The sequence below is a fragment of the Quercus robur genome, chromosome 4 (genome assembly GCF_932294415.1).
Source record: "Quercus robur chromosome 4, dhQueRobu3.1, whole genome shotgun sequence".
Classification (NCBI taxonomy): domain Eukaryota; kingdom Viridiplantae; phylum Streptophyta; class Magnoliopsida; order Fagales; family Fagaceae; genus Quercus; species Quercus robur.
The window spans coordinates 1,036,261-1,059,939 of record NC_065537.1 but is presented as its reverse complement, the minus strand read 5'-3'; the positions used below and the strand labels follow the sequence as shown (position 1 = coordinate 1,059,939).

General features: G+C 36.6%; 2 protein-coding genes across 2 annotated transcripts; both read right to left on the bottom strand.

The window, feature by feature from the left end:
* Positions 1-6,651: 6,651 nt before the first annotated feature.
* Positions 6,652-19,917, bottom strand: LOC126724565 (uncharacterized). The gene is made up of 4 exons (XM_050429050.1): positions 19,132-19,917; positions 17,555-17,634; positions 17,266-17,325; positions 6,652-6,766 (listed from the first exon to the last, which is right to left on the bottom strand). Exons 1-4 carry the CDS (start codon positions 19,915-19,917, stop codon positions 6,652-6,654), a joined length of 1,041 nt encoding a protein of 346 aa, XP_050285007.1.
* A 2,936-nt stretch (positions 19,918-22,853) lies between these two features.
* On the bottom strand, positions 22,854-23,679 carry LOC126720284 (17.8 kDa class I heat shock protein-like). Its single transcript, XM_050422606.1, has one exon. It carries the CDS (start codon positions 23,481-23,483, stop codon positions 22,992-22,994), a length of 492 nt encoding a protein of 163 aa, XP_050278563.1. The 5' UTR covers positions 23,484-23,679; the 3' UTR covers positions 22,854-22,991.

Genomic DNA, 23,679 nt, shown 5'->3' with positions numbered 1-23,679 from the left:
GTGGGACCCAAAAACAAACTTGCAAAGCCAAAATGCAACAAAAGCCGCACGGCGAGCAAACTCAGAAAATTTAGAAAAAGAACTAACCCAGTAAGACAGCTTGGCGTTCCCGCTCATCTTTCTCTTCAACTCAACTTCCACAGCCTCTTTTTCTGGGGAAAGCTCTAAGGTGGCAGGTTCAACGTCTCCAAGGATAGGTAGGAGTAACTAGTTGGCCACATCTTCTAGGGTAACGGTGGCCTTACCACAGGAAAAGAAAAAGGTATGGGTGGTGGTACACCACCGGCGGACCAAGTGACGAAAGTTAAAAAGGTCCCGGAAGTTAGACAAGCAGCGAGATGAAACTATAGCTTTCAAAACACCAACTCGTTGCAGTAACCCCATGAAGCCAGTGTCAGATAACTCACTATCCACCCATTCTCTCCAACCGAAGGCGGTACCAAATTCGAACTCAAAATGGATGGGCATAGGGAGCGAAGTACCCTGGCGAATGATTAGATCGTGGATCGAAAAGGCCAACGGAGCCCAGGAAATGTCCGTACTTTGCCGGCAAAGAGAGAGCCACACACAGCTCTAAGGTGGTGACACATAATCGCTGGGAATCTTTGGGAAATGGGGATGAACGTCGTACCAGGGATCGATGAGTGAAGCACACTTGCTGTCTGGGTCACACTCCGTTTCTTCCTCGTCGGAGTGGTCCGACTCGGAGTATACCGTCTCTTCATCTACACCACGTGCGGCAAGAGGATCGAAGATAACTTCCTTTCCTTTATAGTGGGAGGAGCTTTGGCTCTTCGCCGGTGTCATTATGAAGGAATTTGGTCGAAGAAGATGAATGAGGTGTTTAAGGAAGAGAAAACGGAGAAGAAAGAGAAAACAAAAAGAAAGTTCTGGAAAGAAGGAAGGAGTGTGTGTTTGGATTACAGAGGGACTCCTTCTTATATACCCAGGTCATTTATGCAGGCACGAAAGGAGGCGACAGGTCAGCCATCAAAAAGAGGGTGAAATTAATGACAAAACGACTTTGTTTCAAAATAACTACCAAGTTAGGAAATCCGAAGAGACAAAACTGTTCGCCGTAGGAATATATATATATATATATATATATGTGTGTGTGTGTGTGTGTGTGTGTGTGTGTGTGTGTGTGTGTGTGTATGTATAAGGTAGGGACCACCGTTCAAAAAGCCCACGAAAGAAAAGAAGATGGAAAGACAGGAGAGGTAGAGGAGTTTTTATTCACATAAGAACCGCAGGAACGCTTCATATATTCAGGAGGCCAAATGTTGATGGCCATTTTGGAAGCCCAAGTGGAAGGGAGAAACCGAGCAATATGGACAAAAAGGAGTTGGCAAATGGATAGAAAACCCATTAAGTCCAAGCGATAGGAATAATGGATCACAGGCCCATGAGATAAATAAATGGGTCTTGAAGAGGTAAATGGGCTTAAAGGAGCCCGGAAAGAAAAAAAAAAAAAACAAATCATGGGCAGTATATGATGTGGAAAAGTGAGAATGGGTCGCGACAAGCCCAAAGTAATGAAAGTAAAGAAAGTAAGGGGTTGATGGCAAGGCCATGAACCCCACGGATGAGAAATAATGTAATTAGGCCGGGGAAGCCTAAAGAATTCAATAAAAGCCCATGGTAATGCGAAATTAGGAAAAGGGCTGAGGAAGCCCAAGGAAAGCAAACGGGCCCGGGATGCCCAAGGGAAAACAAATGGGACACAAGAGCCCCGCTAGTAATGTAACACAAGAACCAATGGTCTTGCTGGGCCATTAAGGGAAGAATAAACGGCAGTCCCAAACGGGCCCAGCCAGATTGAAACAAAACAATTTCGCAGTAGGAATGATAAAGTAGTATGGCAAGAGATAGTAGTAGGAAGAAGGGTGGGCTGAGGAAAAAGCAAAGCCCGCCATCAAGCAAGGCCCAACCACGAATAGGGCAAGCTATAAAGGAAAGGGAAACCAGAAAATGGTCAAGAACGGACGGCAGACTGTGTAGACCAACCACAGCAGACGCATGAGCAGCAGGCAGATTTTGGACATACATGGAAAAGAGGCACGCGCAAGGTCCAGACCTCACCAGCCTGTACCCAGCCAATACAGGACATGGTGAGGTCATGGGTCAGAGGTAAGAGGGCATGGTTTGGTGGTGGGGAGAAGGGAAAACCTATTTTAAGGTTCCTACTAGAGCTCTTTTAGGGGAAGTGTCCTGTTGGGATGACATACCACCCAAACAGGCAAAGCTGAGCTGGAACCACTAGGTGCATGCCATGAGGAATAGGGAGAGAGAAGGCACCCACACCGTAGCAGGAAACGGTGCCACGACAGGTACACCCAGACCAGACAAAGGTGGTTAAGGGCTAGAATAATAAAATCTTATCACGACAGGCATTATAAAGAGGTCCTTGCCGTGTACAGGACCAATGACGACAAGAACAGTATGCACTACGGTATTGAAAACTTAAAAATCAAGAAATAGAAACAAAGATTAAGAAAAGAAAAAAAGATAAGAAAAAAGGGGAATATTAGAAAAGAAGGAGAGAAAAAAGATAGAGAGTGAGAACGACAGACATGCACCAATAGGTTGATTCCCTCTCTCCCTCTCAAAATCCTGCTCTCTGCCGGAAATGAAAGGTGTTCTTGGATACCAACCATTCAGGTCCACTTCCCTCAAAGTGATTAATTTCTACGGCAGGATCTCCTTGAGAGATTATTCACTTTGAGAAGGGGTGTTCTTCCCTCTCTGGTTTCAGTCCTGCGGATCAGAATTGATCTAATTTATTTACTCTCTCAATCAGCTCACATACTACTCACTTGTTCCCTTTACTTCTCTTATAAAATAAGAGTTGATTAAAACTGTGATTATCTTTTTCTTAAGTAAGGTTTATCTGTTCACCTAAATAAAGATTTCAAAGTCTTTGATATTATTATTATTATCATATCTGCTTATCGCAACCCATTTGAAACGTTCCACCCACCGTAAGCGTGCTCCTAACAGACGAGGCATAGTTTGTGCGTAAGCCAGACCAAGTTGAGTTGCAGTTGGACCGGTCTCAACTTCCTTACTCTGAACACTCGGGCCCAATACCGTAAGAGGCAGCCCAGCCCACTTTAACCACAAAAAGGCCCACTACACCTTTATGTGATTAAAAAATACCGTCATTAATAAATAATAATTTTTCTTAGGCTCCGTTTGGAAGATCATAAGGGAATGAAATGGAATGTATTTAAGTAATGAAATGGAATAGAATGTATTTAAGTAATGGAAATAAATGAAATGAAATTAAGTAACCTTGATTGGATGTTTTAAAATAAAGGAATGAAAATTAATGGAATGTAAGTAATCTTGTTTAGGAGCAACATGGAGGGAATGGAATGAAATCATTTTATGACAATATTACTATTAGACCCCTATTTTAAAATAAAGAATTGAATATATAAGGGTATTTTGGGAGTTTTAGTAAAAAAATCATTAAATCTAATTTCATTCCCTCCCATTCCTCCAAATTTTGAGGGGAATGAAAATTTGAGATTTTAAGGGAATAGAGAGGAATGAGTATTCCCTAATACCCATTCCATTCCCTCTCACTTAAACTCCCAAACAAGGGAATGGGTTTTCCATTCCCCCTATTAAAACTCCCAAACAAGGGAATAGAAGAATATTCTAAAATGATTTTTTTCATTCTTTTCCATTCCATTCAATTTCCTCTTCCAAAACGAGGCCTTAATCAATTTTAATTCAAAAAGAGAACTTCTAAAATTTAATCATCTTTTTCTTCATTTTTTTTCCTACAACTTAGCTTCCTTTTTTTTTCTTTTCTTTTCTTTTTTCATTCGAATAAAATACCTCCAGTTTCAAAAAAAAAAAAATCCACTTTCCTTTTTTTTTTTTTTTTTCCACTTTCACAGTCCTTTCACATAAAAAATAAAAAATAAAAAGTTTAGGGTTAAGGGTTTAAGGTTTTAGGGTTTAGAGTTTTTGGGTTTAGGATTTAAAGGTTTAAGTGTCATGCCTCAAACCCAAAAGGATCTAAAGGATGAGAAATACATCCTAAAAGTATCTATAAATTCGTTTTTTGGACAATTCAATCCAAACATTTCATACCAAGTACTAATATCAAGAATTTTCATAATTTTTTATTAAAAATACTCCTAAAATAAGTCAGACCTCTATGCAATAATTACAAGGACCATTAGTCACAAAAAATGAAGACTTGAATAAATATAATTGCATCTCATCAATTTGTCTAATCAGTGGGAATAAAAGTCATCAACACTATTAGCTACAAAAGAATGTATCGAACTTCTTTATTCTTCTTCATTTCTATTTTATGGCAATATATATATATATATATATATATATATATATATATATATATATATATATATATATTGTGGTCCTTCATGACTAAAAGGCCCCCAGTTTGTCGTGAAGCAAAGAAGACTTTCCATCCGGAAAGTCTTCTTCTTCTTCTTCTTCTTCTTTTTTTTTTTTTTTTTTTTTTTTTTTTTTTTTTTTATTTTCTATTTCTATTTATAACAGGATTCTTATATTTGATCTAGACTTTTTTAAGGTAAAAAATATCTCTTCCAATAAGCAATGACTGATCTCGTATAAATGTTTTAGAATTAGGATCAATAATGTCACATCATTCTTCAAAAAATTCCAAATCTTAAACTAAACTTTTATGTGATTGAAAAATTCCGTCATTAATAAACAATTATTTCTCTTAATCAATTTTAATTTAAAAAAAGAATTCCTAAAATTTGAGCTTCTTTTTCTTTCCGTTCATCTTTTTTTTCCTAAAATTTATCTTCTTCTTTTTTTTCAATATTCATTTGAATAAAACACCTCCAATTTCAACCCAAAAAAAAAGGTTTAGGGTTGTGAAGAAGAAAGAAGAGAATGATGCTTAGACGATGTTTAGTAGGTCAAGTGACGCATGTGCTAATCATACTGATGCTGTAACTGAATGAGGGAATCAAGGGACACGTGTAATAATGTTATTTGTAGAATAATTTTTTGTTAGTTTGTTAGGAATTGTAACGGTTTTTCCTTCTTTTTTTTTTTTTTGCTTCTTTTCCTACCTCTGCTCCTCTGTATATTTATAGCAGAGTTATGTATTGGTTATACTTAACTTTTCATTTTTCTTGGTTAAGCAATACAGAAGCTAACCATTCAGCCTAAAACTTTCTCTACTTTTAGATATTTTGCTTCAAGATTTTATCATGGTATCATCGTATCAGAGCTCTCAAGCTCTTAGCGCTTCCGTTTCCATTTCTTTTCCTTTTCTTCCAAAAGTTTCCTTTCTTTTTCTTTGTTCTCCTTCAAAGTTCAACAATGGCGTCCACCGAAACAGTGTCTCCTTTTGCTAATGATGCTTCAAATGATTCATCTTCTCCGCCAATGATTGAAGATTCTGTTAATCCCTTCTTTCTTGGCAGTGGTGATAATCTTGGAGTTCAATTGGTCTCTCATCGACTAATTGGAGCACAGAATTACTCAACCTTGTCCAGATCAATGATCATTTCATTGACTGCCAAGAACAAGATCGGGTTTATCAATGGCACAATTTCAGCTCCAGATTCGTGTTCATCTCAAATATTTGTTCTTTGGATTAGATGCAACATGACTGTTCTTGGCTGGGTAATCAATACAATTTCTCCAGAAATTGCATCAAGTGTGATGTACACTGATAATGCAAGAGATATTTGGCTGAACATGCATGAAAGGTTCTCTCAAGGCAGTGGTCCAAGGATCTTTGAGCTGCAGAAAGAGACTGCTTCAATTCTCTCACACAAGGCCAATTTTCTGTTGAGACTTACTATACAAAGTTTAAGGCTTTGATTGATGAGCTAGCCAATTATCAATCTGTTCCAGATTACAACTGTTCTTGTGTTTGTGGATCTCAAAGGAATTCTTCAGATATTCAAGATTAAGATTTAAGTCATGAAGTTTTTGATGGGATTGAATGACTCTTATTTGCTGTTAGGGGTCAGATCTTGCTTTATGAGCCTTTGCCAAACATCAACAAAGTTCTTTCTTTGGTATTGCAAAAAGAAAAGCAAAGGAGTTTAAAGAATGGAGGTGCAATGAACTCTGTTATGGCACATCCAATTGAGACAACAACTCTTTACTCCAATGCTAATTCTAATGCTAAGATGAATCATAGTGGCAAGGGAAATTCCATGAAAGATGGTCCTGTTTACAATCACTGTGGGAAAATTAGACATGTAGCAGACAAGTGCTATAGACTTCATGGCTTTCCTCCTGGATTTAAGTTCAAAGGGAAGTCTGTAGCAAATCATGTTTCTGGAAATCAAGCCATGAATTTTGGAAATTCAGCCCTTATTCAATCTGCTGGTGAAGATTTGGCTTGTTCAACTCCATAGTGTCCAATTTCTAAGGCACAATATGAGTAGCTGCTAGCCTTTTTGAGTTCTCATTCCATAAGTGAACCTGTCCATGGCAATTAGTTTTCATCAAGCCATCAAGCAGCTTCTGTGACTGCTTCTGGGGCTAGTACCTCTCAGTCTATAGCACTGAATGCTTCTCCAACTAATTTCATGAACAACTTAGGTAATTCCTTTTGCTCTTCTATTTTATCCCTTAAACATTCCATTTTTTTCTGTTGACATAGCAGATAGGTCAGCTTTCAATTCCTCTAATTGGATCATAGACACAGGTGCTACTAATCACATAGTTCATTTTGTAGCCATTCTCATTTCCATTACCTGTATTTCCAATTCTTATGTCTATTTGCCTAATGGGGAAAAGGCCTTAGTTAGTCACATTGGAACTGTTAAGCTCACTGAAACTCTTATTCTTACTGAAGTTTTGGTTGTTCCTTTTTTTACTTTCAACTTGATTTTTGTCAGTCATCTCAACAAATCTGTAACTTGTCTCATTTTTCTTGGCATATTTTTCTTTATTCAGGACCTAGCTCACTAGAGCACGATTGGTCTGGGTAGAGAGTAGAATGGCCTATATCTACTAGACAACAAGTTCAAGCCTTCTATTTCTGCATCTGTTTGTCGGTCTATTAGCAATAATGTACCTAATCTTTGGCATTTTCGATTAGGTCACCCTTCAAGTGATAAACTTGTTCATTTGAATAAAATTCATCTTTCTGTCAATTGCAATAATTATGCACATTGTGATGTATTTCCAATTGCAAAACAGAAAAGATTATCTTTCAATTCCAGCAATCATGATTCTGAGTTTCCTTTTGATCTTGTGCATTGTAATTTGTGGGGGTCCCTTTTCTATTGCTACTGTTAATGGCTATAGATATTTCTTGATTATTGTAGATGATTACTCTAGGAGCACTTGTGTTTATTTGTTAAAACTCAAATCATAAATTCAAAACACAAAATGCAAAACGCAACAAGCCAACAACTAAAACATAGCAAAATGCAACCACCCAAACAAATCAAAATGCAAAATGCAACCGACCACCACTGAACCACCCAATGCCACCATTGATACACCAGTCACCGCTAAACCACAAACCCACCACTAAACCAACACCCATAACCCGACCCAAGTACCTAACACCCACCTCCGAAAGAAACAAGCCAACAACCACGAGGGAATGTGCAGAATAGCACAGTGAGGAGGGAGTATATCGTAAGTTAAGATGCTTCGAAAAGTAAGTTGGAAACTAGCATCTCGAGTTTTACAGAGTCTATATCAAACTATAGATCTCGAGTTTTAAAGACTCGAGTTTCAAATACTTGGAGATTTGCACCAAATTAGAGGAAGAACGATCTGAAGAGGAAGCTCGATCTGATTTGAAGAACGAAGAACGAACGATCGATCTGATTTGAAGAACGAAGAACGAATGATCTAATCTGAAGAACAAAGAACGATTTGAAGCGGCACGATCTGAAGAGGAAACACGATCTGATCTGAAGAACGAAGATCTACCGTCGAAGGAAGAACGATCTGATCTGAAGAGGTGATTTGAAGAGGCTATCTGATCTGAAGAGGAAGAACGAAGATCTGCCGTCGAAGAACAAAGAAGAAGAACGAAGAAGAAGAACGATTTGACACTGAGGAAGAAGAAGTGAAACTCGAGTGTTGAAAACTCGATTTCCACAAATCGAGACTTATAAACTCGATTTTCATCTTGGAACTCGAGTTTTAAACGCTCGAGATGCTAGTTTTCAACATTGTTTTGAAACAGGTCAACTAACTAAATTTTTTAATATTTAATGTTATTTGGAAATAAAATTCCAACAACCACCATCAAAGCAAAACCACCTCTGTTCATCGCCACTGAAACAACCTAACCACGACCCATAATTCAGGAATTGAAACCCACGATCCACTAAAACAACCCACGACCCAAGAATTGAAACCTACGATCCACTAAAACAACCCAGGAATTGAAACCCATAACCCACGATTCTTGACCCATGGCCGCTATCGCCTTTAAGCCTTCACCACACCAACCCCAGCCATAGCCACAACCCCCACGCAAAACCCATCTATAGCCCATACCACCACCATCACCACAAAACACATAAACCCACCACCACACAAACCCACTACACAAATCCAATGCCAATCCGTAGAGAAGAGAAAGGAAAACGAGATAATGAGAAAGAAAGAAGAGAAAAGGGAAAAGAGAGCCTAAAAGTGAGGAAGAGAAAAGAGAGAGAAGGGAAGATAGAGAAGAGTGGGGGAAAGTCAGAGAAGAGAGAAAAAAGGGAGAGAGAGAATAAAAAATTAAATTTTAGGGGAAACTATACTATTGGTCCTTAAAGTTTGTCTTGTGTGTACAATTGGTCCTTTAAGTTTGAAGTGAGCATAATTAATCCCTTAAGTTTTAAAATTGTTGCTTACGTGGCTAACGGAATAATGATTTGGCATTTTTTTTAATGATATGGCATATTTTTAATTAAAAAATTAACAAAATAGTTTCCACCTTAGATGAAATTGAAATCATATTGACTCGCATAACCACTGAATCGCTGCCGCCTCCCTCTGCTGGCGATAATGGCCTCTTGCCTTCTAGCAACGCTTCCTTCTCGGCCACTTTTGTGTCTTCATGTTAGAACAGCCACCGATACCTCGCCCTCGCCGCTCCTCCTCCCCTTATTGAAAACCCTCTTAGGCATTGCTGTTTTTTGTCTTCACCGGTGTGTTGTCATGTTGGGTGGGTGTTCAATGCTTAGGAGCGCTTCTATTTATTGCTTGCATCTTTCTTTTTAAAATCGTGTTTAGGAAAAATGTTTTTGACAAATTTCGAGCATCTGCATTTGCTTTTTTTTCAAATTCTTATACCCATTGCTAATGGCACTGAGGAAATGGAAGTTGTAATGATCATTGATATTCTTTGACGAGCGAAAGCAAATGTTGTGGTGGCCTCTGTTGAGGATAAACTAGAAATTCTTGCTTCTCATAACGTAAAACTAGTGGCAGATAATCTTTCATATAATCTAATAGTCTTGCCAATAAGTTGGGGAATTTAGCTTCTAATTGGCGATAAAAAATTGTTTAGCATAACTACATTCTGCATATTTGTAGGGTGGACTTGGTGGTGCCCAAGCATTTGAAAATTCTGAAAAAACTGATGAACCTGCTAAAGTAGCAGAGGGAATCAGTGAATTTTTAATTTGGTACAAGTGAATTTTTTTAAGGCGAAAAACACATTTTAGTCCTTACATTTTTAGGCGATTCCCATTTTAGTCCCTACATTTTATTTTTACCGCTTTTAGTCCCTATCCTGAAAAACGCTTTCCATTTTTGTCCCTGTCGTTACATCAGAAACGGATATTGCAGACGTGGCAAACGGCAAAGTTAAATAATAATAAACTAATGTCCACGTGGCCTAAATTAATAATAAAAAATGTTTTTTAATGCCACGTCATGATCTAAATTAAAAAAAAATTAATTTATTAATTTTAACTAAATAAAAAAAATTAAAAACAGAATTAAAAACTAAAAATCTTATGAATTGAGATCTAAGTGTGTCTTGAACAAGAACAACAAGAACACAAACCCAGATCCAAGAACACAAACCCAGAAATTAATAAATAAATAAATAAATAAAAACTAATCAAAGCCAGGAATTCCGATCTCAAAGCCAACCCACAACCACCAAAATAAAACCCACAACAACCCAGGCCAAGAAAATCACCCCACAGCCACAAAAGAAAAACTCAGGCGAGATCGGCAAAAGAAAGAAAAAACTCAGGCGAGATCGGTGAGGAGTGGAGGAAGAAAGAAAAAAATGAAAGGGAGAAGAGAGATCGGCGCTGGGCAGGCGAGATCGGCGAGGTATGGGATCGGAGGCTATGGAGTCGAGTGCCCACCTCGCCGATCTCGCCTACCCACCTCGTCGATCTTGCCTGCCCAGCGCCGATCTCAACATCCCTTCCTTGAAGCACTGTACGGACCCTCTTCCTTGAAGCACTGTACGGACCCAAGGTTTTTCCTTTTTCTTTTTTTAAATTTTAAATACTATTTTTCTTTGTAAAATTTCTTCACATTTCGCGAACATGTGAAATTGGCATCGTTTCTGCTGAAAGATCACTTTCCAAAAATCTTAGCACGGGAAAAAAAAAAATGTTGGCATATGTCGAAGTAATTCTTAATTCGTATTTGCTTGTCATAATTTTCGATCTGATTTTACAGTGTCATAGTGCAGATATTATTATTGTTGTTGTTGTTGTTGTTTTCATTGTTGTTCCACTTTTTTCTTTTTTTTGTCTAAAAGAATTACTTTTTGGGTGATGAGATTTTGGTTTACTATAGCTGGGTTTGGAAATAGTGATTAGTGGGTTTGTGGCTATGGGTTGATTTTCTTGGCCTGGGTTGTTGAGGGTTTTATTTTGGTGGTTGTGGGTTGGCTTTGAGATTGGAATTTCTGGCTTTGATTAGTTCTTTTTTTTTTTTTTAATAATTTTTGGGTTTGTGTTCTTGGATCCGGGTTTGTGTTCTTGTTGTTATTGTTCAAGGCACACTTAGATCTCAATTCATAAGATTTTTAGTTTTTAATTCTGTTTTTAATTTTTTTTATTTAGTTAAAGTTAATAAATTAATTTTTTTTTTAATTTAGATACTGACGTGGCATTAAAAAACATTTTTTATTATTAATTTAGGCCACGTGGACATTAGTTTATTATTATTTAACTTTGCCATTTGCCACGTCTGCAATATCCGTTTCTGATGTAACGGCAGGAACTAAAATGGGAAGCGTTTTTCAGGATAGGGACTAAAAGCAATAAAAATAAAATGTAGGGACTAAAATGGGAATCGCCTGAAAATGTAGAGACTAAAATGTGCTTTTCGCCTTTTTTTAATTTGGTACCGATGAATTTTTTTCCCACATGTAAATTTAGTTTGTAATTTTTTAGTTAAATACATGCCACGTCATTAAAAAAATGCTAAGTCATTGTTCCGTTAGCCATGTAAGTAATACCATTAACAGCAGTTAGTAAAAGGACTAATACAACTCAGTTTTAAAACTTAAGAGACTAATTGTGCCTGCTTCAAATTTAAGGGATAAATTGCGCACACAAGGTAAACTTAAGGAACCAATATTGTAGTTTCACCTAAATTTTAAGTTTACAACCTGTGAACAATGGCTTGTAAATGTAGAAACTTACTGTTCACGGGTTGTATAATTTTTTACATATGCCAACTCGGATGGATCATGTTTTTAGTGATTTTGGTTGTAAAATAGCAAATGGGGGTGTTTACACCCCCAATGCTAGTGCTCTTAGGAGTCTATTTTGCTTGCATCCAATCCTCTAGTGCACTAGATGTGACATAAACACGATACATATCTTCTAATGACCACATGTTGATCTTGTATCTCATTTAGTATACTTGAACACTAGACCGAATCGTTGCATACTCTTATTTAGAGCACTAGTCCCTCAATGGCTATTTTACAACCAAAACCTCAAAAGGCATGCTCCATTCAAGTTTGGGTTTCCATAATATTTTACAACCTGTAGACAATTGGTTCTTATATATAGAACCTCACTTGGATGTAAAATAAATAATATTATTTTAATTGAAAATATCTGATGTTCTCTCTCCTCATTTACATTATAGCACTCCTCATCTCACTCATTCAGGGCATGTTTGGTGACTGAGTTTAAACTCACATTTTCACATTTTAAACAATATTACACATATTTCCATATACTTTTTCACCCACACGTATTTCAAAAAATTCCAAACAATAATCCTCAAACTACTCTATCAAACACCCCTCAATCACTTTTCTCCCTCTCTCTCCCAAGTTGCTCAATCAGTCTCTACCCCTCTACCTTTCTTTTCTCTTCACTCTTCACCCTGTTTCTCTCTCACCAGACCAAAGATGGTCATCTCGCCTCTCTCTCCCATCTCAGCTGTCTCACTTGGTGGCGAAGCTTGAAGGCAACAATAAAGCTTAAAGATGACAGCAGCAATGGCACAGCTTGAATGTGATGGCAGCGATGGTAGATCTTAGAGGCGACAGCAATGATAACAAAGTTTAAAGGCGACGTTTTACTCGCCTGGGTTTGTTGCCGTGGGTCGTGGTTTTTGCTTGCTAGCCATGGTTTGTTGCTTTTGATTGCCAGAATTTGCTGCCGTAGGTTGAATTGGTGTTTGAGGCTTGGGTTTGAATGGGTTGTGGGTCTGAATAGGTTGTGGTTCTTGGGTTGGTTTCAAAGTTTTGATGGTGTGTGGTGTTGTTTTGGTGGTGGGTATAAATTTCGGTGGTTGTGGGTTGCTATTGGTAGTTGTAGGTGATGGGTATTTGGCTGTGATTTGTTCTATGGGTTGGGATTTGGCTGGGTTTGGATTTGGGATTTCAGTTTGGTGTTACAATGGTGAGTTTGGGGGTTTGGTTTGGTGTTTTAGAGGTGGTAGTGGTGGTGGTGGTGGTGGGGGTGGTGTTTGGTTGTTTGGTATTTTTGGATGGTTGGTTCGGTGGTGCTGGTGTGAGTTTGGATGTTGAGGAGAGACAAAGATGAATAGATGAGAGAGAAATTAATAAATTTTTATATTATTTGTTTTGTAGCTTATATTATCTTATGAGGTTGAATATAAAAATAAAAACTAAGACGTGTGTGAATTGAAAAGGAAGAAGGTAAAATAGATAAAATAAGTTTTGATGATGTAAAATAATCCGATCTAGAGAGTTGTGATTCGGTGCATTTGAAGAATGCAATATTTGAAGGGGTGGTTGAAGAAGAAGCCAACACAATCCTCGTGATTATCCATGTTGAATATCCTTGCTTTACATATATAGGCCTTGCATGCTTCTGCAAATCCTCAGCAAGATTGGAACATGACTAAAGTATAATTGGTAGTCAGACCACTCTTTTATTTCGCACCAGATAATATGTACAAATGTGACCCAAAAAAAAAAATTGCTCTTTATTTTCCTATTCAGCTTTCATGCCAAACTTTAGAGGTTAAGAATTTTGACTCAAACATAATAGGAATTAAGAAATACTAAAGTCAATACATTAGGAAATACATGAGTTATCAAATTTTAATGAGGTTGGTGGAATACTTACCTCAAAAAAACAAAGAGCGAATGGATCTATAGTGGTGCTTAACAAAAAATGAGTGTTTAGGACGAGAGGAAAATGAGGAGAGAACATACATATATACTTCATCTCATGCATGTTCTCTAAGTTAGATAAACGAAAATGACATAATATCATCTCGTTTTGAAATGGAAAGGATCTATTTCCCTCTTCCTTCAGAGGACCAAACAAAAAGACCCTAGAGAGATGTGAATACACTTCTCACAAAATTACAAGAAAGAATCCTCTAGCAACATTGGGGTGTACAAGATTTTCTTTAAGTAAAGACATGACAAAAAGAGTAGGGATAATTACACTTTACCCACCTATGGTTTGCCTCTAATTTGATTTGCCTACCCGTGGTTTAAACTTTGACACTTCACCCACCTGTGATTCCCACCGTTACTGTGCCGTAACCCACCTCTCCCTCAGCCATTACTCTAACACAGAATATATAAAAAACAAAAGCCCAAGCAGATCAAAACACTCTCACTCCCAAAACTTACTCACTCCCATCCAACCCAACTTGCTCACCAAATGAAGATCCTACACAATGCAATGCACTTTGCTTGAGACTCTAGACCGAGAACCATTAGGGCTTTGATCGTGCAAGTAACCCGAGGAAGAAGGAGCTTTGATTCTGGGTTCATCTGTTGCTTGGGTGAGTTCAGGTGAGTTCATTGTGCAATAATTATATTCTAGATTTTTTGTATTTGATCTGTTTGTTTTCTCTTGATTCTGGGTTCATCTGTTGCTTGGGTGAGCTTCAAGTTTTGGTTTTTTACTTTCATATGCTCTGTCCATATGCTCTGTTCATCTGATTTTTTGAAACCTAGGGTTTAAATTTTGACACTTTACCCACTTGTAATTCCCACCGTTACTATGCCATAACTCACCTCTCCCTCAGCCGTTACTCTAACACAGAATATATAAAAAACAAAAGCCCAAACAGATTAAAACACTCTCACTCCCAAAACTCACTCACTCCCATCCAACCCAACTTGCTCACCAAATGAAGATCCTACACAATGCAATGCGCTTCGCTTAAGACTCTAGACCAAGAACCATCAGGGCTTTGATTGTGCAAGTAACCCGAGGAAGAAGGAGCTTTGATTCTGGGTTCATCTGTTGCTTGGGTGAGTTTGGGTGAGGTCATTGTGCAATAATTATATTTTTGATTTTTTGTATTTGATCCATTTGTTTTCTCTTGATTCTGGGTTCATCTGTTGCTTGGGTGAGCTTCAAGTTTTGGTTTTTTACTTTCATATGCTTTGTCCATATGCTCTGTTTATCTAATTTTTTGAAACCTAGGGTTTTAAAAAAAAAAAAAAAAAATTCTAAATTGGGTTGTGGCAAGGACGATTTAAATGCAAATCTATGTTTTGTTTTTTGTTTTTTTTTTTTTTTTTTTGGGTATTCATCAATGTGAGGCTGCTAGACCCTTCCTTCATCAATGTGGGACTGCATGAACTTAGGTCTCTTTATCTTGTACTTGTACTGTGAGGGAACTTGTTTTAGTTAAAGTTAATACCTTTGCTATTTTAGTTGGGATTATCCTTCCTTCTAAGAGGTAATGATGCAAGTTACATACCACTTTCATAAATAGTGACTGGAAGATCCTTTTGAGCATGATTAATTAAGGGATTGAGAAGAACATAAACAAGACTTTCATTGATATCCATCAATTGTTACAAAAGAAAGTTTGTCACAATTAACTAACATTTGAAACAGCTTCTTAATTAGTTAATAGTAGTCTATAATAGTATTGTATTAAAAGAAAAAATTCTATATGTTACAAGTTTGACTTTAAGTAGCTTTGCTTTGATGTACTATCATAAATTGATCTAAGGGGTTTCCAGAGATGGTGATTTGGTACTCTTGCAAACTAGCTATCAGACTCTTTTGGTTGCGTTTTAATTGTACTGATGGTACTTAAAAAGACTCTGTTTTATTTGGCTAATCATGGTACTTGGGTTTTTATTCATTTAGCTTCCCCTGTCATATACAACTATGTTCTTCTGTTACCCAGTAAGATTCCAACCATCAATACTATGAACACAACCATTTTCATGCTCAATTTCACAATTATGAGTGATTGACAAAAAGTAGTGGGTCAAGTTAATAGGTGGGCAAAAAGTGTCAAATAGCACAAGTTAACAAACTGTACAAAAGTTAACAAACTGCGAAATTTGACATAGATTCAGTCACTTTGTGTTAAAATGATAATGGAGCCAATAACTTTTAGGTCAACTGACACTTTTTGGTATTTTTAACATAGATATCTAGAACTCAAATTATGTTTATAGTTTATTTATATAAAAATCAATAATAACTTGTCACTTTAGCAAACTGGGAAAAAAAATTTGTGTTTATAATATTATCATTAAAACATAGGCAAAGATCTAAACGAATAGTATAGTTTTATGAGACACTTTACATTGGCAGGAATGCTTTTGTCCACATGGGATTTCTTCAAGCCAATGCACTTGGAACCTTCAGAGGAGTAAATAGGCCTGTCAGTTCCTGTGGCTTTTCAAAACCCAGCTCCAGTTACCCAATTAGGCCTTGCACTGTTTCTATATTTCCTATCCCTAGGGCAGTAGAAATACCACTATTTTTCTCCAGTTGTGGCAAACTCCACATGAACAAAGTTTGCAGCAAAAACTATTAGCCCCACTACTAAAAAGTCACACTTTTAACTGTTTGGATTTGCTTATTTTCATCATAAATAGGAGTATACAGTTTTTTTAAAAATCAAATCTTTCAAGCTACAGTTTGGTTTATGCTATCACACATGCTGAAAATTGAACTATGCCACTTGTAACAGATTTGTTGGTCTATAAGCTTGTAACAAATTTTTGCTATGTCTTCATCGACTGGCAATGGCTCTACAACTAGTGATTTCTACCATGCCGGAGATGGTCATTTATGTACCCTTGAGAATTGTGCCCTACGAACAACTCGAAAAGCTGGTAACTATGGAAGAAGATTCCTCGGTTGTAGTCAATTTAATGTAAGAAACAATTACATTGCTGTATTTGAATTGAATTGAATTATTAGTTGTGATTAATTGTGAACTATAAAATTAGTTGTTATAATTGTAATGATCAGGTTGGTTCCAAATGTGGCTTCTTTCAGTGGGTGGATAACGAAACTTGTAAGAGTGACCGTGAAATGATAAGTATGCTTGAGAATGAACTGCAGCTTACAAATCAGAGAGAAATGACAACTAGGGAAATGGAAGATAGATCTAACCGGAGGGGAAGAGAAACACATGAGCTTTATGTAGAAGCTAGGGAGAAACTTAAGAGGGTTAGAGAGAGTGAGAGATTGTACAAGGTGGCACTAGTTTTATCATTGTTATTTTTCATTTTTGTAATGTTGTTGTTATGTTTTGCCTCAGTGAACAACAATGTAAGGGTGAGGAACCTTAATCTATCATGATGCTTGGGGGGATGTTGAAATGTGATTGGGTAATTGAAATACAAAGTCCCTGATTATTGTATCTATCTATTGAAATGGAAAGTGTTGTTTTTGTGCAAATATTCTTTAGTATAATTTTTTTTTACTTCATTCTGTGATTGATATATGTTGGCACAAAGTGTTATGTGGAAATGTTAATAACATTAATGGAACATGTTGGTTCAATACATACACCTGTGTCAATGCACGATTAATATATGGAACATGGAACATGTTTGTTGTGTTAATGCACACATACCTTGCCCATAAATGGAATATATATGGAACATGGAACAAGAATTGCTGTGTCAATGCACACCTGCCCATAAATGGAACATGTTTTACACATACACATGATTTGTTGTGTGAATACATACACCTATGTAAATCCACCAAAAGCACAAGACAAGCAAAACACATAGTCCTGTGTAAATCCACCAAAAGCAAAGACAAACACAACACAACAAAATACTATCCTGTGTCAATGCACGTTAATATTAATAAAATAGAAGACAGTCATTGTGATTTTTGGCCTTGATACACCAAACTTTCTGCCTTTAAACCCCCTAGCAACACCACCACCACTTCCTTGACTTGGTACATCACTTGTGCTCACAGATGCACTTGGCTACATAACCAAAATCCAGCAATTAGCAAGATGGTTCAACAATAGCAAGTAAGAGGGAAAAAATAAACAAAATAGAAGAAAACAGAGGTGCTTGAGATGGTAAAGAATCTCATGTCTCTCTAGGGGTATAGAAGCTCGGTTGTGAGGATGAAAAGAACTAGTTGGCCCTAGATCTAGTTGGAGGTTGAGTTGCTCCCTCAAATCTATTGTTTGGTGCAAGTTGAGATTCAATTTGACCAAAAGCTTTGTATGCAGGCTGAGATCTAGTACTTGGTGGCTGAGATGCAATTTGAGGTGTTGCAGTTTTCTTTGTTTTTGTAGATTTACTGCCTTGTGCCTACAAAAAGGGTTGTACAAGTTACATACACATGAAATATATAAGGAAACGAATATAGTTCAAAGTATGGAAATACTTACAACTTTTGATTTAGCAAGTCTATCTCTTCTCTGCCATAGAGTTTCACTAGTGATGCTTGCCTTGCACCCTCTTGCATTATGTCCTTCTTTCTGACACTTCCCACACTTAATTGTCTTATTCATCCTAGAAACTCTATAAGGGTTCCTTGGCTCTTTAGTATCTCTTTTTCTTTACTTTAGTGGTCTGTCAGGTGGTTTATACACATGAGGAGCAATAGGAGCAGGTTGGTTAGTCTCAATCCACTTAGACTAGCCAGCCATTGGCTGTATTATCTCTTTGTAAGTTTCAACAAATGTCACTTTCAAGTAACAAGGATGCACATAGTCCTCCACTTTCTCCAGGTTCTTAACAATAGCAGAGATCTCAAGTTTGCAAGGAAGTCCTGTCAAATCCCAAATCCTATAGTTGCATGCTTTCCTAACCAAGTTAACCGCATATCTCTCATGACCATTATCAACCTCATACATGAAGCTACCTGCTGGAGTAGCACTAAAAGGTATAGATTTATGTTTTAACTTCTCTAACTTGTCTTGAATATTAGGACACACATTTCCAATGTATTTTGTAATACCTTTCATCTTTTTGTATTGTTTGGTTATGAGCCTAACTCAGATCCACTCCAACATTGCTAAAATTGGCTTATCCTTAGCTTCTAAGATCATGGCATTAAAAGACTCGCTCAAGTTATTAGCTAAACAGTCACACAAAGCTCAACTACAAAAGTAAGACTTAGACCATTGTGCAGGGTTGATGTCAGCAAGATACTCTCATGCCTTGACATCCATATCCTTCATTTCCTGCATTCTTCTCTCAAACTCCCTGATTGTTGTGGCTCCAGCACATCTTCACAGTGCATCCTTCAACTCCAAGCCCTTATGATCCACATTAAAATTATTATAGATATGCTTCACACAATACATATGTACATAAGTTGGAAATAACATTTCAATTGTAGGTATAAGGCCCTAACTCATATACAAAACAGATATGTTAGTTAAACATGTTGAAATGAACTGAGGCATGTATTATTGAACTTTAAATATATGGGTTAAATATGTTAGTACAATTGTGGGTTCTACCTTTTGTCTATCAGTGATGAAAACCAAATTAAGTTGCCCTGAATTCCCAATGTCATCTGAAAACTGCTGTAGAAACCATACCCATGAATCGTTGTTCTTTTGCTCAACAACAGCAAATGCAACTGGGAAAATGTTATCATTTGCATTTCTAGCTATGGCAAAAAGTATTTGCCCCCCAAATCTCCCTTTCAAGTGGCATCCATCTAAACCAATGATTAGTCTACAACCTCCTAAAAAACCAACTTTTTGTGCATTATACTTGATATACATTATCTTAAATTTGGGCTGTGCATTTTCATCTTCCATTTCAATTTGCAAAATAACCCTACTTCCTTTATCATTCAATCTTATCATTTCTGCATAATCCCTAAGCTTCTCATATTGCAGTTGTTCATCCCTAGTAATCAAGTCAATAACTTTCTTTTTTGCCCTATACACCTGACTATAACTTATGTCAATTTCAAGTGCTTGCTTCACATGATGTTGAACACCAGCCACTTTCCAATTGGGATTTTTATCAAACTTCTGCATAAACTTCTTTGTAACATAACTTGAAGTCACTTGGCTGTGTTTGAAGGATCTAGGGCAGGTGCACTCTGGATTGAATGTTTTTATTTCGAATGTCAACTCCCCAAATAGTTGAGATGCATAACACCTCCATCTACATTCATTTATGCAATAAACTGATATCTTCTTCTCATTCAGCTTGAACTTGAAATCTACTGGCTTCTTTATAGCATATTTCCTCAATGCCTCCCTAAATACCTTAGAGTTTGGAAACTTCATTCCTCTCTTTAACTCTAGTTTCTCATGTCAGTTCGGACATTAAACTCATGTTCTTTTGCAGCAGTTGGTGCTAGCTGATCATCATCAAACCCTACTAGACTTTCCATATCATCTTCAAGAGGTGGGTCAATCCATTTACCCTCTTCAAGAGGTGGGTCATTGTCATTTGTAGTAGTCCTATGTGGGGCTACATACACAGGTAGATCCTCATGTGTTGATGGCCCATCATCTCCCTTAAAGGGCCTATGAGGGGCTACTGCATTGACACTAACTCCATCATGTATAGATGGCCCATCATCTACATTTCCAAATACATCATCATCAAAATCTGGCCCTTTAAACCCTTCCTCCAACAAATTAAAATCTTGTCCACCACCTCTTTCAGCATCCATATTACCTCCCTCATGCACATCATCATCATTCTGACCCACCTCATGCACATCATCACCATTCTGAGGTGCCTTATGCACATCATCATCATTTGCTACTTCTTTATTACCAAATGTTTGTTCAACTGCAAGTGACTCCTCACCACCCTTAACATATAGTGTTATCTTATCTATAGGCTATGCAGCATGAATCTCACACATATAAACTACATCATCATCTTCATTTATAAGTCTTAACTCTTGCTCCAAATTACCTCCAAGAATAAGATAATGAAATCTACTTGTACTAATTGCCCCTACATCAGAACAAATATCTTGTATTTCAAAATAACTAAGTTTATCTGGGTCAACCTCATCAATAAAAGAAGTACTACCTCCTAAATATACCAAATCTGGGTTCCACATAAACTGGCCACCATAATAAATCTCAAAATTAAATGTCAAGTCAGCCACCTGCATATAAAATACAATAGAATAAAGTATGAGATGGGCTTGAATGTGGAAAAGTATCATGTGATCCTGTGGTCTACACAAAGCACAACACAGAAACAGATAATATTATTAAAAGTTTTTGTTCTATTTTTGGGAGACAAACCCATGGAAAAGGAAAGCAGAAAAGCAATAATCAATACTATGGTCCACCAGCTCCACATTGAAGAATAGAAGTAAAAACCCAATTTCATGAGAAAGCATAGCTTAAAATTGAACCTATCTGCATTGCCCCTTTTTTTCTTTTTTCTTTTTTTTTTTTATGACAAGCATACTCCTTTGTTGGTGACTCAAAATGGATGTAATTGGAACAAAAATTTCCATCACATTTGGTTTGAAAATCAGAGTATATATGTTGGCACATAACATATTCACAGTATGTAAAACATAGTAATCCTCAGGTTTAACAGAACAAAAAGCTTGTACTTTAGGAAGCAAAAACCAATTGTTTAACAAGTTCCATGGTAGATCACAACTTGTACTTTAGGAAGCAAAAACTTAGTTTGATGAAATTGAAACATAGTTGTTTAACAAGCACTACCAATTAGATCACAACACTACCAGTTAGATCACAAACACTACCAGTTCCATGGTTAAGCAAAAACCCAATTTAGAAGAAAGAATTTTAAAACCCAATTTAAAACCCTAGGTTTCAAAAATTAAAAAGTAATAATCCTGATCTACCTACAACAGTTGAACAAAGGAGCAACTGTGTCTCCTTCTTCCTTGGCTCGGTTTGCATGCACAATCAAATCCTAGTTATCTCAAGCGAAGCGAAGCACATTGCATTGTCTTAGGTGATTTTGATCTACCTGCCACAGCTGAACAAAGGAGCAACTGTGTCTCCTTCTTCCTCAGCTCGGTTTGCATGCACGATCAAAACCTAGTTATCTCAAGCGAAGTCCGTTGTAGGATCTTAGTTTGGTGAGCAAGCCGGATAGGAGTGAGTGAGTTTTGAGAGTGAGAGTGTTTTGATCTATTTGGGCTTTTATTTTTTACATATTCTATGTTAGAATAACGGCTGAGGGAGAGGTGGGTTACGACACAGTAACAATAGGAATCACAGGTGAGTAAAGTATCAAAATTTAAACCATGAATAGGCAAATCAAATTAGAGGCAAGCCATAGGTAAGTAAAGTGTAATTATCCCAAAAAAGTAATAGGATTGTAGGGAAATTAGTGCAAAAAGGATAAGGCATTGAGTGGGGGAACTTGTGCTTTGTTTGCTTGTTTTTTCTTTTTTCTTTTTTTTTTTTCTTTTTTTTTTTTTTATGGATTCTAGCTTCTTGGTTTCTAGGAACTTTGCGAGCTTTATATTGCATATTTTGTGTTGGATGTATTAACAATTTGATCAATAAATTTATTTTTTATGCATACTTTTAAAATTTTAAAATTTAAATATTTGATTAATAACATAACAATTGATTTTTAATTTTTTTGAAATTTTACAAGCATGAAAATATAATAAAAGCATTCAATCTAATCATTTGATTTTCAAAAATCACATACAATAAAAAAATATATACAAAAAATTTAAAAAGCTTTTCTCAAATTAAATTAGTTTGAAAAGAACCTTTTTCCGTTTCAGATTGTTTTTGGTGTTGTAAAGCTTGTGCCGAGTTGTTGAAAAAAAATAATATTCAACATTTTTTGCTTTTCTTTGAAAATATTAATTGCCCATTGTCCTATTAGAAATTTTCTAGGTGGGGTCAATTTATGGTTGTTCATATTGGTCAAGTGTTTGTGGTGGTGCGTGTATTTTGTTTAACAATGTCTTAACTCTGAATAGCATTGCCTTTTAATTTTTTTTTGTCCTCTTAAATTTTTTTATTTTCTTTATTTCATTTAATAATATATTATGCTTCTATAAAAAAGAAAAAATTGTTTCCCTTTTTAAGGGGAGAAAATGTTTTCCTTTCACTTAAGAGGGAGAGAGAGATTTTGTGCCATTGCTTACATGTATACTTCAATGTTCAAATATTGAGGATAGACACAATAGTGAAACATTCAAAGTCCAATTAATGAAAAATCAAACCAAAATAAAACTCAAAAAAGAAAGAAAGATCAAAACGACATCTATATTTACAATGCAAGCATAAAAAAAATCACACCAACTTATCACAAAAGAAAATTACATTCACCAATATTCCACAAAGACTATATAGACATAAGTGTTACAAATAAGTTTCATGCTTATTTAAGCTTTGCAGCACACAAAACGACCAAGTCCTTTTGGAGCATGTCGTTTACCTTCTTCATCCCCAGAAATCTCAACCTCCTTATGTTGTTTATGCTTATTTTTGGTCTCATCTTTAGGCACAGTCACAATAAGTACCCCATCATGCATTGAAGCCTTAATCTCATCAACTTTTGCATTATCAGGCAACCGAAACTGCCTCATAAAGCTACCTCCACTTCTCTCTTTGCAGTGCCACTTGTCTGTTTTCTCATTGTCTAGCTCTTCTTTCCTCTCTGCACTTATATGAAGCACTCTCCCTTCATGAACTTCAAGCTTCACATCCTCTTTTGTAAGACCCGGAAGATCAATTTCGAAGATGTGGGCATGTGGGGTTTCTTTCCAGTCCATGTTGGTGTTCTCAGAGCCCAGGATATCTGAGTTTTCTGAGAGAAACCCTTTGAAAGGATCAAAAAAGTTTCTCTGATCAAAGAGGGTTTGAAAGAGGGACATGTTTTTAGCTGTTTGGCTGATGTCTGCTAACAGTTTCGATAAATGTTGTCTTGTTTGTTACTGATGGTTTGGTGAGTTGATTGGTGTTGGTTTATATATTGGATGGAATAGAAGGGGAAAGTGGGTTCCGGAAATTTCTGGACACTATTAGGCCACAGAAGAATGTTGGACAAAGTTCTATACTCAATCCATTTTC